Source organism: Furipterus horrens, unplaced genomic scaffold, assembly GCF_987537825.1.
Source record: "Furipterus horrens unplaced genomic scaffold, mFurHor1.1.pri manual_scaffold_8, whole genome shotgun sequence".
In the NCBI taxonomy this organism is placed as follows: Eukaryota; Metazoa; Chordata; class Mammalia; order Chiroptera; family Furipteridae; genus Furipterus; species Furipterus horrens.
In genome coordinates, this window is record NW_028327178.1 from 95143974 (window position 1) to 95161183 (window position 17210).

The 17210-nt window shown below is 37.2% G+C and overlaps 1 protein-coding gene across 4 annotated transcripts in view; it reads left to right on the top strand.

Annotated features, from left to right (window-relative positions):
- The window catches only part of RALGAPB (Ral GTPase activating protein non-catalytic subunit beta), a 79695-nt gene that overhangs the window by 53458 nt on the left and 9027 nt on the right, over nucleotides 1-17210 (top strand). For all 4 annotated transcript variants that reach the window (XM_090286395.1, XM_090286396.1, XM_090286397.1 and 1 more), the window contains 6 exons: nucleotides 298-485; nucleotides 2723-2829; nucleotides 4658-4810; nucleotides 6826-7035; nucleotides 10939-11097; nucleotides 14088-14253. In XM_090286395.1, coding sequence (XP_090142521.1) covers nucleotides 298-485; nucleotides 2723-2829; nucleotides 4658-4810; nucleotides 6826-7035; nucleotides 10939-11097; nucleotides 14088-14253 — 983 coding nt within the window. The remainder of the gene's footprint in view (nucleotides 1-297; nucleotides 486-2722; nucleotides 2830-4657; nucleotides 4811-6825; nucleotides 7036-10938; nucleotides 11098-14087; nucleotides 14254-17210) is intronic.

Sequence of the window (17210 nt, forward strand, 5' to 3'; positions counted from 1 at the left end):
GGGTGTGTACTGTCCCAGGGAAACTGTGATCTTATAGGCCAAGGGCACTTCCTGGAGAAGGACTCAGCTCAGGACTGTGGCCACCATCTACCTGCATCTGGGGGGAATGGATCTTTCAGTCTTGGAGAGGGGCATCTGGACAGTACACCAAGGCATCCACCACAGAGTAAATTTTACCTACAAAGTGGAAGCATGGTTGAGTCATTTAAAATCAAAAGTGCAGAAGGATACATTCATATGTGAGGTAAACTTAAGATTTTGCTTTGGGAATTAACTTATCTTTTGTATTCTCCATAGTATTATGCAGTTGCTTGGCGCATTTCCTTCACCCAGTGGGCCTGCCTCTCCGTGCAGTCTGGTGAATGAGACCACTTTGATTAAATACTCCAGGCTGCCAACCATAAACAAGCATAGCTTCCGGTACTTTGTCTTGGATAACAGTGTCATCCTGGCAATGCTGGAGCAGCCTCTTGGAAATGAACAGAGTAAGTTTCAGCACTTTGGGCTTTCTCCACTGCTAAATCATCATGTGCATTAGTGCCAGTAAGCTGTTTCCTACGGGGAAGGAAAGACTGCAAATTCTAAGTAATTGTGCAGTTGTCAGAAAGATGCCTTGCTGTGGGATAATAGCAATGAAAAATAGAAGGTCAGAAAATAGAATATATAGAATTATATAGAATCTTTTAGAGGCTCTTAATGTGTATCTAAAATACCAGAAAAGAGCTCTAGTTTTATAAAACATTTATTTTAGTGGGCTATTTTCTGTTACATACTGTGTCTAAAAAATCATTATTACTTTTCTTTTGTTCTTGGACTTTGGATCCTGCCCCTCACTCTACAGTGTTCTATTTCAGTTACTGGTGTCACCCAAACAGGTGGAAATTTGAGGAGTCATGTTTACCTTGCCTGTTTCTTTCTGTTATTCTCTTATATAATCGATTTCAAAGTTTCCACCTCCCCAGTGACTCTTCCTTTCCTTTGTACCTCTCCCAATACATTCAGCAGGACCTTATTATTTCTTACCTAGATTATTACCGTGGTTTCTACCTGGTCTAATACTCCTTCTCATTCCAAAATTTGTAGCTCTTATCTCCACCCCACTTGCTGTTACCATTGTATTCATCCTCAAATACAGATCTGGCCATGCCACTGCCCTTTTGAAAATCCTACAGTGATTTTCCATTGACACACTCACTTGTTTTCCTCTTCTTTCTCCCTCAAATATAAACCATCTCAAAGTATGTGATTACCACTGTAACCAAGACTACTCAAAATACATTTTTTCCTTATGGTAATTGGAATCAGCCAATATATAAAGGAAGCGTGTTCTCAGATTTATTACAGAAGGTGAAGGAAAGTGAAGGTTACAGAATCTGTAGGCATACAGGGACCCAGGGACTCAGTGTATAATTTCCTCTGTTACAGGTGAAGAAACTGAGACTCCAAGAGGGTTCGTGACTTGTCAAGGGTTATTTGAGAAGTATGTGGTATGACTAGGACTAGAATCCAAATTTTCTGAACCTCATACTGTACCTTTCTGTTATTGTCCCACAGTGATAGGATTTTCTCAGTAATTAAAGACTTGCCTTCTTACTTTTGCAAAGGTAAATAAGGTCCTAGAGTCCCATGTCAATTCTGTTGAGAATATATAAATAGGATTTCATAAATCCATAAAAATGAAAGTGAGACATTTTCCTGAAATTCGGGGACAAAAGAATGCCATCACAGGTTTCGACTTGTGGTAGGATTACAGTGATGTTAGAAGGAAATATTTAGGCCTTTAATCACTGCCCAGCTCCAGAAGTGCTGGTCACAAGTCTTACCTGCAGGCACCTCTTACTTCTCTATCCTAGACCAAGGGCTTGCCTGATCTTCCCTCTCTTGTACCTATTATTTTTATTCCTTCTGCCTTCTACACCCAACCCACCTGCTAAGAAGTCTGTAAAATCCCAGTATCCCCCCTGGGTTTCTTGGTCTTTTCCATACTTTTTAGCACTCTTACTCTCATTTCAAGCAATTACATTTCATCTAAAGTCTACCAAAAATATAATAAAATAATTAGGATTTACAAGATTTACAATGACATTTTAATAGTTTATTGTAGTAGTTAGTAGAGGACATGAGAGAGAATTTTGAACAACTTTGACTCCCACACTGGAGACTAAGAAAGGAAGTAAGAAGGAGGATCTGGGTCACTCAGGAAGTCCATTCTGAAATTCTTAACCCCACTTTTCCTGCCCCTGAATTTCTGCTGGGATGGAACAGTGGTACACAAAGGCATGGGTGAATATAGCAGCACTGCAGGCACTTAGCCTTCCTGCACTTGGCTCATTCCAGCATTGGAAGTTAAGGGTACTGGCCAGGACAGTGTTTCCCAAAAATGTGTATGTGTACCTTTGGAGGTATGTGAGATGATATTAGTCAATGTGTTGTTAGTAAACATTTTATGTATTATTAAATGTGTTAAAAATATATAATTAGCACACCAAAATTATGGTTTTCCACTTAGAGATATACGGTTTCCTTTTAAAATAAATTTAAGTTTAAAAACAAGGAAAGAAAGTGGTTCACATAAAGTAAGACTACATGGGTATGACAAAAACCACAAAGGATGAAAGTTTGGGAAACACTATTCTAGGGCTTTATTAGAAGCTCTGCAGTTGATAACAGGTGTATTTTAAATGGTTGTCTGAAATAAAACTTTTACACCATTTTATTCTAGATGATTTTTTCCCCTCTGTCACTGTGCTGGTCCGGGGAATGTCTGGAAGACTTGCTTGGGCACAACAGCTTTGCCTTTTACCCAGAGGAGCAAAAGCAAATCAGAAGGTATCCATCAGAAGTTACGGGGAAGTGTCTAGGAGTGAGTGCATGGATACTTGAGTGAGCACATTTGCATGCAATGATTTAAAGGTTTGAAAAGTTCCAACAAAAGCCTCAGAAAAAACTAAATATTTTTGACCCTAGCCAAGAGGGTCTTAGGGGCTTCACATCAGAATCATTTTAAGAGCCTAGAATTCTAGATTCACTAATTACTCTTTAAACATATCGTCAAGGCAGGTATATTTTCAAAGAGCTTTCCAGGTGATTCTGACATTTACTTAAGATTAAGAACTACTGTGTGAACAATTGCCCCATTTTTTTCAGACATTGTTAAATAAATACAATAAAACTCAGATGCATGACATATGTGAAAAGAATTTGGCTAGACCTTCTATCTCTCTGGCAACAGGACTTGTTTCAAATAATTTATTCCCATATAATTGGTAATATGTTTTATAATTTTTTTAATATGCTATATAATTTAATGAAATCTTATTTTGGGGTGGCGCTGCTTGTTTCCTTTATAACATTTGTGATTTCGTGAATAAAATGTGCTCATGGTAGAAAGTTGGAAAATTCAGATAATAAAGAAGAAATTTTTTATTCACTTGTACTCTTACTCTAGAAGTAGATAGCCACTGCTAATATTTTAGTGGGTTTCCTTCCAGTCTTTTTTTCCTCTCTATACAAAATAACACTTAAGTAAACTTTTGAGTCACTTTTATACTACTCTTTTCACTTATCACATTGTAAGTTTTTACTTACGTTACTAAAAATTCCCTAAAATATGACTTAATAAAATTTCACTAGCATTTAAGCCCAGGCTGGTGTGGCTCAGTGGATTGAGCGCCGGCCCATGAACCAAAAGGTTACTGATTCAATTCCCGGTCAAGGGTACACACCTGGGTTGCGGGCCAGGTCCCCACTTGGGGCATGCGCGAGAGGCAGCCAATAAATGTTTCTCTCATACATCGATGTTTTCTCCATCCCTTCCCACGTCTCTAAAAATAAATAAGTAAAATCTTTTTAAAAATTTCACCAGCATTTAAAGGAGATACAATTAGGGTATGTATCTGAAATCATTTAACATCTTAGATGTGTGTTGGGTGAGATGCGTTTATGTCTCTGAGGAGCACACCCCTGTTTTCTCTTGGTGGTGTCACGCAGATCACAGTCAGTAGTGCTGTAAGCCACCAAGCATTAAAGACTGAGGAAGAAGGAGATTAGGAAAGGAACTGAAATTTGTTGATGGTTTAATATGTACTATATACATTAAAAAAAAATTCTTACAACATCCTTGTGATGGGTTATTTCCACTTTTTGGGTGTGAAAACAGAAGTCTCACAGCTTATATATGTTAAAAGCAGGGATTTGACACTATGAAGACTTAGGTTTGGTGCTTATACTCTCAGTTAAGCCATACTAAGGTTCTAATTGAGCTCCCTGTCTAGAGATGCCCAGTGGACCTGAACTTATACTTTATTCTATGGAATGATTTGAGAGCCCTGGGGGAAGAAGACAGTTTGAGCCTGAAGGTCTGAAATGCCTTACCCATTGGCTTTTCCAATAAGGGAGATTCAGGCCTGGGGAAGTAGAGGTCCACAATCCATGTCACAAAATCCATAATAATTTGATAAACAATCTTACAATATATAATACAGTACACTGGTGCACAGGTTGTTTACCTTTACTGTTAGCAGTAATATTTGCAAATTCTTACTGAGTTCCTGTGTTACATAATCTTAGAGAAACATAGGCATCTAAGAGACCAGGGAAATACATGTCATTCAGATGGCACCAAATGTAATAAACATAGTGTTACTTGTTTTAACAGCTTTTTGTGCCTGAGCCTCGTCCAGTTCCTAAAAATGATGTTGGATTTAAATATACCGTGAAACATCGACCATTTCCTGAAGAGGTGGATAAGATTCCTTTCGTGAAAGCAGATCTGAGCATTCCAGATTTGCATGAAATCGTCACTGAAGAAGTAAGATAAATTATTGTCAGACTTCCCTGGAGGATATTTGGAGAAAGGAGACTAGTTCAAAGACTATTATGACAGTCTAGGCAGGAGAAAGGAAAGACAACCTCACTGATGGTGGAAGTTAAAAATATTGCAATGTATTAGATTGATGAGGGAAGGAAAAGAGCCAGAGAACTTTAGATTTTGAGCTTGAATTATAAAGAAGATATTGGTGCCATTTATAGAAATCTGGAAGTTAGGAAGAGGACAGATTTGGGAAGACAGGAGAAATTTATTTGGTTTTAGATTTAGATAATTAGATTAAGCAGTTGGTATCTTAGGTCAAGGGAGAAGAAATTTAAGTGGGGGATAGGGTATATCAGGGCATGAGAGAATACAAGGGCAGTAATGGAGATCAGAGAGAAGGAGCACTAAGAAGAGGCCCCTGTATTTTGGCATGAAATTGTAGCTGCCCTTTGAGAATAGGTTCAAAAGAGTATTAAAGGCTGGGGCAGAATACAAGGAGTTGGGGAGTGAATGGTTAATGAGAGGCAGTGAATATAAAACTGTACTGTCAGTAGTAAAAGGAAGGGTACCGGGTGGATGAAGCATGAGGAAACAGCCTGGCTAAGAGAAGGGAAGGCTAGGTTTTTTCTTTTTTCTTTTTTTTCCTTTTCTTTATTTAATTCAAGGATGGAATGAATAGGAATTTGCCTGGGGTTGAAAGAAGGATACAGTGGAGGTCTGTGTCTGCTAATATTATAAGATGGGCCAGGGAAATGATTAACAGAGTAAGGTCCTGGAGCCAGCGGGGTCAAGAGTCTATGCGGTTGTGTCTAGAAAAGGGATACTTCTGGTAAGATAGGAGAGAAGGAGAGAGTACGTAAAGGTTCAGAGGCATTTAGAGGTGGAAAGGAGGGAAATTGAAAGAGCTTATGTAAATTTTAATCTTAGCTCTTAGCAATGAAATAGGGAAACAAAGATGGCTCTTAAAATTTCCAGGCAGCCCAGCTAAGGTTAGGTAGCATTGTTTGTAGTGAAGTTACTTACTCAGCTGACTTTCTTCAAAAGTCCTCGGGATCTGGAGGCATAAGTAAAAAGTTTAAGTGGTGTGGAGATTCACAGGGGTGGGAATGTGGAAAAATAAGGAACAACAATTCCATTTATATGCTTAGGAAAAGGTATTAAGATGTTATATTTGGAGATTTAGGCTTGTTGGGGAAGTAGATGAAGCCAGAAGGATGGTAATGGCCTGGGAAACTATGGGGATGGGTTGGATACCTCACAGTGATGGAAAGTGAAGATGTGGGAGAACTGTAGGAAAGGGGTTATGATTAGAGAAGGGAGATTCAGAACTGTAGCTCTTAAAAGTACAGCACACCCGAGATACAAAAGTATGCTTATGGATGGCCAAAGGTTATAAAGGTTGAACAGGATGTAGAAATAAAAGGTGGGGCAAAAGTAGGTTTACAGTTGTTCATACAGAAAATAATACAATAATTAATAATAATACAAGAATAAAGTCTGTGTTTCACGTACTCACAACTGTAAACCTACTTTTGCCCCACACTGTATAAGCCAGGTTGTTAGAAGCATCATTACTTACCAAAGAGGATGGAATTTTAAACTAGCGTTGGTCGGAAGGAAAGCAAAGGAGTTGGGGAGGCTCACAGTATAGCGGTGTAATCCATATGGATAAGGACTTCAAAACACGAGGGGGTCACTGTAAGATGAAGATGGGCTGTGGTCTGGGAGAAGGATGAGAACAACAACTGCCCCCTTTCTTGAAAGGAAACAGAGACAGAATGGTTTCATTTACAGGGTGGAGATGAAGGAGCAATTCTTGAAGCTATAGGGGAATTTCTTTGGTATTTTTTTACCTTGAAACATGCTTGTATTGAATTGAAGCTCGGTGTCGATCCCTGAAAGTTATCTTCATTTATTTTGTTGCTTGTGACTTTATATTCATTTTAAAATTAAGAATGATCCTATTCCTTTTATAATAGTTCCCAAAAGTTTAAATATTTTGTTTATTTCAGTTAGAAGAGAGACATGAAAAATTAAGGAATGGCATGGCCAAGCAGATCGCTTATGAAATACACCTTGAACAACGAAGTGAGGAAGAATTGCAGAAGAGAAATTTTCCTGACCCAATTACTGATTGTAAGCCCCCACCACCTGCCCAGGAATTCCAAACAGCACGCCTTTTCCTTTCACACTTTGGATTTTTGTCCTTAGAAGCATTGAAGGTAATTCTCCTAAACTTTTATGAGTAAATATATTCACAAACTAACATTGAGCTGATGATAGCTGAAACATTTTTATGAGAATAGAAGGAATTTTGAAATTCTCTGGTGCTATAGGTTATATTATATGAGTCCGAGACATTTTGTCCCATGAGCGCTTTCGGAAATCTGTGTTAATACATCCAGCTCTGAATTTTCAGGGGTAATGTAGGACTCATATCACACTTAGAAAAAGAATCTTAAAGATCTCTGCCTAGTAAAATTTAATACTCAAAGAATGGGCTATAATTGATACTGCTCTTTCATACCATTTTAAAAAAGGAATGAGTATTTGTGAGGTAAGCATTTCTTACGTTCTGCATTTTCTAAGATCAAACAGTCTAGGTTCATGTCCAGGCAGCACTACTTGCCAGCTGCGTGACCTTGGGCAGATTGCCTGAATAAGTTCCTCATCTACAAAATGGGGATGACAAAAGTATCCATCTCATTGGGTTATGTTAAGATACCTTCGTGTACTTAGCGCAAAATAAGCCAGCCTGTAAGATAAATATTGTCATTATTCTTAATACTAGTATCTGTAACACAATTTTACAAGGGAAGTGATGCTATTCTCTTTTACGGATGTGGAAACAGGCTCAAAATGTGAAATAGCTTGCCTATAGATTTGTGGTTTTGTACCAAGGCCTCTTTGTTTTGAAAAGCACAACCAAGTATTGCCAAGCCAGGAGTTGGTTATTGCACAACTTGTCCCTTTCCCTTACTCCCCAGCAGCTACTTGGAAACCAGGGAGAACTCTGTATCTGATTTTGGATGTCAGCATGTAGATGGAAAATATTTTATGTTGTAGAAAAGTGACTTGTTGGTGGGGAATATGAACATAAAACTTTTAAAGTGCAGAAGAAAAGAGAAGAGAGAAAATAATGAGAAATACAGTGGTAAATATGGAAGGCAGGGAACAAAAAGAGACAACCTACAAATGATTAGTGATATTCCTCAAGAAGAAAATTGAACAGAGTCAAAGCAATAATAATATACTAGGAGAAAATTATTACATCCTGTGGACTGAAGGGAGACAAGAAGAGTCCTAATAACATTTTCCCTGAGATTGTAATTATCAATTCATGTTATCTATTTTAGTTAAAAATTTTAAGCTTTCAAGAAAATAAATTTCATGTTTTGTCATCTATGTCAGAACATAGGGAAAAAAATCAAAGTTATCTGGTTTATTTTATGAACCTCAAGCATCTAATTGCTTAAACCTGACAGCACATGCATACGGAAAAGCTTAGAAACCAGTCTTACTTTGGAATAAATTGTATAACATATGTACAGAGTACTAAGGAAAATGGTAGTAAAACTGAATTCAGTAGCATGTTAAGCAGTGAACAACTGTAAACCTACTTTTGCCCCACAAATACTTTTACCTTCCACGAATAAGTAGGATTTTTCATAGGAACTCAAGGAGAGTTAGTTATTGGGAAATATTAGTAAATCTATTTAAAAAATAATTTGATTGTATAATATTTGTAGACCAATCAGTGAAACAGTAAGTCAGCAATATAGATCTCTCTTAAGTAGTAGCCCACGGGAAACTGGAAGTACCCTTGGATAAAATCAGGCAAAGGGCATCGACCTCGACCGCTATATAACACTGAGAAATTTTTAGTCAATGAAATTTTTAAATTTTAAAATAATTGTAGATTAATAGAAAGTTGTGAAAAAACCCCAAAACTACAGGAAAGTTCCCCCAATAGTGACATCTTAACACAACTATAGTTACCATATCAAAACCAGGAAAGTAAAATTAAATACAGGGTGAAAACTATTGAAAGAAGACATTTCATAGGTAACATAACTTTTAATTAGACAATCATAAGACTTTCCATAAGTGTTTAAATAAATGAGAGTTAAGATCACCACACAAAAAACTACAAAAATTAATAACTATAGCTATAGTATCCAGTTAAAAATACAATGCAAAAATACCCCTTTTACAGCTGTTGATATTGGCAAAAGTTACCCTAACAAACTGTACAAGGACCTAGAAGAAAAAGTTTAAAAAGTTAAGAGAAATAAGATTTGTGAATGTTATATTCTTGGATTAGAAGATTATCCAGGAGAACAAACTAATGTAATAGCTTACTTAAAAGAAAAATAATTTGAATGCTTTGCCCTACAAGGTGTATTACATTACAGTATGCTACTGCTCCACAATTCCTTATTCATGATTTCAAAGTAAAAACTCAGAACCTGAAGGTTTTTTGTGTTATTGCAGCAGATTCATTAAGTGGCAAAATCTGACCTGAATTAATATGATCCTATTTGTAGTCTTTACTTATTTTACTTACTGTGAATACTCTTCTGTCTGGCAGCAGAAATACTAATTTACTCTTTGGTTATAGGGTGCTGCCCCAGCCCTTGCTAGAAATGTTAAGTAATAGACTAGAAGATCAGGCTCCTAATTCTTGCTAATGTAGAAAAGAGTAATACTTGCCATTTCTGGAGGATGCTCTCCTGAAAAATACCATGGATGGCAAAATACCATGGCTACCATTATTGGGCATGATCAAGATCTTAAAGAAGATAAGAAATTAGGAGTGGGGGACAAAACAAAAAATGCATTTAAAAATTAATAGACTTCATTTTTAAAAACACTTTTAGGTTTACTGAACAACTGAACCGAAAGTACAGAGAACTCCCATGTTTTAACATACCTGTCTCTGCAGTTTCTTATTAACATTTTATATCGGTGTGGTACATTTGTTTCAATTGCTGAACACATATTGTTGCATTATTAAGTGAAGTTCATAGTTCATATTAGAGTTCCTCTGTGTTGTGCATTCTATGGGTTTTGACGAATGTATAGTAACATGTTTCTGCTATTACAGTATTATACAGAATAGGTTTACTGCCCTAAAAATCCACTGTGTTCTGCCTCTTCGTTTCGCTTCCCTCAACCCCTGGCAACCACTGATCTTCCTACTGTTGCCAAACTTTTTCCTTTACCAGAATATCTTGTAGTTAGAGTCATACAGTTTGTAGCATTTTCAGATTGGCTTTTTTCCCCACTCAGCTGTGTTCCATTCACTTACACCAGCAATTTTCAACAGTTTTCATTTCATGGCACACACAAACTATTACTAAATTCTGCAGCACACCAAAAATATATTTTTTGCCAATTTGACCCCCCCCCAAAAATATATATATATATATATATATATATATATGTATATATAATTTTGATTCATTCACACAGGATGGTTATAACTGGGTTGGCTCTTGACATTTTTTTATTTGACAATCTAAAGGAAAAGAGGTCAGTGCCTCACTGACCTAAGTAGTCAGGTGTTGTTACATGTTTAAAAAGTTCTTGAGGCAATACCGATTGAAAACCCCTAACTTACAGAAAGACATTTTGGTTGCTTCTAAGTTTTGGCAATTATAAATAAAGCTGCTATAAACATTTGTGTTTAAGTTTTTATTATAGTTTATCATTTGGATAAATAAATACCAAGGTGTGCAGTTGCTATGTTGTATGGTAAAACTATGTTTAGCTTTGCAAGAAACTGCTGAACTGTATTCCAAAGTCGCTATACCATTTTGCATTTCCACTAGCAATGAGTGAGAAAAAAAAGTTTATTAAAATTTTTTCTAAAAAGCATGATATATTATAGAGAAAATAGGATCCAAAATTAAATACATGGTATGAGTTCAGTTTTCTTTTTAAAAAAAGGCAAATACACAATAATTTTTTTAAAAAATTATTTCTTTAAAATCATGGTTGTGCTTATTCCTGCCGCTTTCTAAGTTTACACTTAATATTTATTAAACTGTGAACAAGTATTGCTTTTGTAGTTAGAGTAGTGAAAAGAGAAAATAACTTTTCCTTTCTTCCTTTGGTGGTAGGAACCTGCAAATAGTCGTCTACCTCCTCACCTTGTTGCACTCGACTCCACGATACCTGGATTTTTTGATGACATTGGGTATCTGGATCTCTTGCCATGTCGTCCTTTTGACACAGTTTTCATTTTCTATATGAGACCAGGTCAGAAAACAAACCAGGAGGTAAGGTTTCTGAATTTTGGGGGTAATTTTTATGCTTATAAATATAAAAAATTTTATATGGCTTGTTCTTATCCATGGTAGGAGATGAGTTATACTTGATGCTTAAAGCCTTGTGAACCAGTTCAGAAACTGAATTAATGAAAACTATGATGCTTGGAGTCTTGAACCTTGACTCTCAGAGAATTGATTTACAGTAGAGCTATAGCATGTCTTTCTTCGTCTTAAGGAATTCAGATTCATAAGACAAAATAGCCACAGAAAGCTAAAGCTAGGCCTCATTGCTTAAGAAGAGTAAAACAACACACCAGATACTTACTGAACATCTTCCCTGTGGCTCAGTATGCCAGGGTATAGAGGTCATTTAGTAGCCTTTTTTTGTAAGGAACTCATCTTCCAGGTAATTTCACAAGCAGATAATTTCAGTGAAGGCATGCATAGTTTGCATTGGGGAAATAACCCCATGAAAACAGAGGATGAAAACAGAAGACTAAGTAAAATACAGTTGTTTACATATAACAAAGTGACTAGCAGAAGGATGAAGAAAACTAACAATAAGATAAGTGAGAATGGAAAATAGGGCAAATGGCAGGAGATTTAAAGTGTCTGTTGGAAATGAATAATAGAACATGGACTAGGCAGGTAGTTACCAGCTGTGACTAGGAAAGGGTCAAAGGAAGATTTGTAAACAGATGTGTAGGGCACTGTGACTATATGTTGTTAGAATTTTACTGCAATCACTGTAAGACCATTAGCTCATCAAATTGAGCACACCTTAAGAAATTTACCCGAGTTACAAAATGTTCATACTAGAAGCACTGTTTCAAATTTTTGGTGAGCTACTAGGAAAGGAGATTGATTTATGAGAAAGTTCTTCTCATTTCATGTATTTGATTCTTTGATTCTACAAGTATTAAGTGTCTGCTATCAGTTAGGTACCAGGGTTATAGGCGTAAACAAGCCCTACAAGATTTCTGTCTCCCTGTACTAGTGTTTAGAGGGAAAGACAGGCGATTAAATAAATTGTCACAACAATGTGTGCTAATAGGAAGATGTTACAAGTGCCATAACTGGAAAACCTAAACTGATTTTTTAAGAAGCTGTCTTTGGAGGAAAAGACCTGTAATCTGGTGTTTGAAGTATGCATTGACAATAGGTAAAAAGTAGAAGCAGTTTGTTACTAACAAAGTAATAGCATGTGTAAGGGCCCTGGAGGTAAGGGAGAATTCTGTCCTCACAAAACATTAAGGGTTTGGTATGCTTGGCTTTTGGGAGAATGTAGACTGGTAGCCCGGGATGGGACTGGTGAACTCAGGTTTTGGGGGAGAACCTCAGTAGAACTGGATTAATTCCAGAGGCTGGGGCTCTGTTTTGAAGGAAGTCTAATGCATTGTTTGTATGAGAATAATAGGGCCATTTTTTCTCATACTCTTCTTTTAAGTTACAAACACTTAAGGTAACTGCTAAACCAGTTTAGTTTGCTCAGTTGTCTAGGGACTGAGGGTGATTATGACACATTGAAGATTCTCTGAGGCCTCTTTGATAATGGCTGAGACCTGCCTTCCCTAGCCACAGGTCAGGTTTAGATTAATTTCCAGCTGCCAGCCAGTGGCCTTCAAGTTGAATTTGATTTACTTACTGCATCTTGAGTAAACTTTCAGAAATCATTTATTTAAAAGTTTCACTTCTGTGTACAAATTTTAATTGGAAGAAAACTGGAACTAACTGTCATCTGTTTCTTGGCACCTATAAGAATATAAAGGGATGTGGGTAAACTAAATAAATACACTTCTAAGAAAAGTGTTTAAGAGATGATGTGTTTGACAGATGATGGCCTAGCAGCAATGCCCAGTGGACTGAGAAGTAATAGATGTTAACATCCCATACTTTGATTTTTATCAGGCCTCCTGATCTTGACATAGCTTAGCACTGTATGAATTACCATCAGTGATATGTGGACTGGCCTCATCAGTCTTTGTTGGGGTAGGGAGCTATTAAAAATAGTTATTCTAGGATCCTGCCCCTGCTGATTCTGATGTAGAGAGTCTGGAGTGGGCTTAGAGACTGTTAGTTTTAATGTTAGGTATATCATCACCCCTCCCCTCCCATTTAATTTGTAGAGGATGCCACATTTTTCTTCCTCTGTCATAGGTTTTTAACAGCATCACTATTGCTATTTTGGGCAAGATAATTCTTTGTTAGGGAGCTTTCCTATAAATAGGACATTTAGTAGCATCTTTGACTTCTACTCACTGGATACCGGTAGCTCCCCACAAGTTGAGATAACAAAAATGTCTCTAGACATTGCCAAGCGGCCCCTGGAGGGCAAACTCATCCCTGAGAGTACCACTGTGTTAAAACAGGGGGCTTTTCTTTTGGGGCCCAGTAAAAAGCCCAGGCATTAAATTTAGTATTTCGTGAAGAGGGAGAACCTTCTGGTCCTTCATTTTTTTCTGGAATGACTGCATTCTCTTCTTTGGACTAAGAGAAAGATGTTTTTACACTCATTTATTATACCTGATCTTCATTGAATTTTTAATAGGTTTGTATTTTCAATAGCATTTGTGAAGATTGGTAATTATTAATCACATACCTAGGTAATGTTTCTCACTTACCAGACAATAACCTTTGTGAAGGCAGGGACCTCATGTTCATTTGCTTTCAGTAAAAAACTCTGGTTTAATCATTGTTTTGCTAGGGGGAGCCAAGGGCCTTAATTGTATTATCTCAGTTAATCTTCACAGTCATTATTATCCCCTACTGTATGATGAGGAAACTGAAACAGGTTAAGAAATTTGCCTAGGCCCAGCAAGGATTTGAACTCAAGTCTAACTTGAAAGCACGTCTTTTTAACTACAGCAGTATATTGCCAAGTTTATTCTGAGCTTAGACTTGATTTGTCAGGCAAGTCAAAGCTAACCAATTTTGATGAAGATTTATTTTGATATGCTCTTTTTTCCTTTATTATAGCTGATGATTGGTATGTATTTCAGATTTTAAAGAATGTGGAGTCTTCCAGAAATGTTCAGCCACATTTCCTAGAATTTTTGCTCTCCCTTGGCTGGTCAGTAGATGTGGGCAGACATCCTGGTTGGACTGGACATGTCTCCACCAGTTGGTCTATTAACAGTTGCGATGATGGTGAAGGACCCGAACAAGGTAAAACTCACAACGGTCATTTGTTTATTCTTGTTTTGTTACTTTTGGCACCCATCCCCCCCTTTTACTCTGAGTTTGTTAGTCTTATTTTAAAAATTAACAAACAAAGGCATATAAAGGAAAGTCTCCTTCCCCTAATCCTGCTCCTCACAGGAGGCCACTTTATAACAGTTTGTATATTTTTCCAAACATTTTTTTGTGTGTATATGGGGAAAAGTTATAAATAAATACATGTTATATATAAATATAGGGTTAATTAATATAAAATTGATTACTTAATAAGGTCCTTTTATAGTGTGAATAAACAAATTCTATTTTCTATAACAATATTATAATAAATAGCTTATCTATAGCAAACAATACAGATTCCTAATAAGTGTATTTTGTCTAATAAATACAGTTTTCTATTAACAGGTGTGTTTTATAGACCTTGTGGTTATCATTAAAGATTACTTTCTTGGGATATTATAGAAACCTTTTAGTAAGCAGCTAACTGTCTCTGAGAGATTCAGGCTCATCTCTGCAAATCCTGAGGAACTGTAGTGAGGATAACAAGTACCAGAGCAAGTTTAAATTTAAACTTAAGACCTTTCCCCCACCTGGCTAATGCGCTTTGTTCTGAGGGCCCCTGCAGTCACTGGGAAGTTAAGTGTTGTCTCTTTGCGTGGGTGATGCTTATGTCCAGTGCTTTGAATTACCAGAGTTCTTCAACATGATTACATATACTTTCTCAAGGTTTCCCATTAAATACCATTGTGACTTGTGACCTGCATTTTTTTTCTCCTAATTTCAACCAAATTTGAATGAAATTATTTTGGGGATATACTGTAATTTCAATTTCCACATATTCCTTAATATGTGTTTGAGTATAGACTAAACTCCCATAAGTAGAATTGATAAAGGATATGCACATTTTTCAACTTGATAAATATATTGGTTGGTTGCTTATGGTTGCAAGGAACAGAAAACCTGACCCACACCAGCTTAGATTTTAATGACCATTTATTGCCCCATGTAACTGAGAGCTACAAGATTAGTGTGCATTTTTGTTGCCACTTGATCAGCGCTCTTGTTCTATAATGTTTCTCTTCATTTTTGTTTATCTCAGCCCCCCATGCGTTGGCTTTGTCTGCAGCCTGGTTTCCCTCATAGTGCAGAAAGGCAATTCAGGCTTTGCATTCATGTACCACACTGGCCTGAAGAGAAGAGATTAGCTGGGTTCCAGAACTCTCTAATCCTGAAATGCTCAGTGATTGGACCACCCCAGCCTGTTGCTGTGGCAAGAGAGTTGGAATGACCCTGACAGAGAGCTATAGATAAGGTAGAGCTGGTGTGAAGAGTCAGTCCTATCCACAGTTCACACCTGCTACACACGGAGTAGGGGAGAGTAGAGCAGGTGTTGAGGGAGCAACCATAGTATCTACTACAGTGGGTACAAAATGCCTTCCCAGTGTCTGAAACGGGAGTCAGCAAACTACAGCCCATATGTTTTTGTAAATAAAGTTTTATTGGAATTTTAAATAACTTACACAATGCTTTTTTATTAGGTATTGTCTATGCTACGATGGCAGACTTGAGTAGTCGTGGCAGAGACCACATGGTCTGCAATTACCCTCTGATCCTTTACAGAAAGTTTGCTAAACTCTAGTCTAAATTTCTTGTTTGTCATATCCTCATCAACATTAGGTATCTTTCAATCTGTTGGTGAGAACTTTATTTTTAATTGTGATTGAGTTTTAGCATCTTTCACCATGTTTTTCTTTTTCTTGAGAAGTAGTACATGTTCATTTTTTCTTCCCAACTCTTTGTCAGATTGTTGGTCTTTTAAATATTACTATCCAAAACTAGTAGGACATTGTATTCATTTTAATTGAAAACTATACTAACTCTTGGGAATGGTACTTTTGTTAATTCAGTTTTGCTGACCTGAACTGCCTGTACATTTTATATTATGTGGCTGACCATTGGGGAAGGAGGAACAGAAGCAGAGCTGATGAGTGGCAGAGACCAGGGACAGAAATGCCTGAAAGCAAGAGTACACACTCATGCGCAAATACACATATGTGCCCCAGCTCCCTTCAGAGAGACTGTGGTGGTCTTGTCTCTTTTGATTATTACCTTTTCCAAAGACTATTTCCTTAATCTGCCTCATACAGGTGAACCAAAGGCCCTGCTAATCAGAAGTGGTCTGATTTATAGAAGTTTCAGAAACTATGAAATTATGATTTTACGATTTAAAGTTAGTGTAAAGACATTTAATGAACATTTATAATTTGTTCTTCTTACATACTAATTGGTTCTTGTTGGAAATACGAGGTCTGTCCAGAAGGTATCCAGCCATGTAATATGAAAAACAGAAACATTTATTGAAGAAGTTACAAGATACATTATACATAGGACAAGGATGCCACAGCTGCCTTCAGAGTAGGCACCTTGGGACCTCACATAGTTCTCCCAGTTGCCATCAACTGTCCCATCATATTTTCCTGAATCTCATTGATAGTGTGAAACCTCTTCCCTTTCAAAGGTGATTTTAGTTTTGGGAAAACCCAGAAGTCACAGAGCACCAAATCTGGGCTGTAGGGGGACTTAGTCACCTGGGTGATTAGATGTTTGGCAAAAAAATTCTGCATGAGATGTGATGCATGAGTGGGCGCATTGTCGTGATGAAGCTGCCAGTCACCAATGGCCCATAGCTGTGGCCTTCTGTTTGATGCAGATTCATCGCTCTACTCGCTCAGTCATTTTGAATGTGATGGCCACACAGGACACATGCTCACTCAACGGTTTCTACCACCCCCACTGCCTAGTACAGTGAATTCATCATTGTTCACACACGCACATTCCAACCCACTCTCCTTGGCTGCCAGGTTACATCAATGTGCAAACTGTTCTTGTTATATTAACAATGGCTGGACTTTTTCCGGACAGACCTCATGCACCTTCTATTTATTACT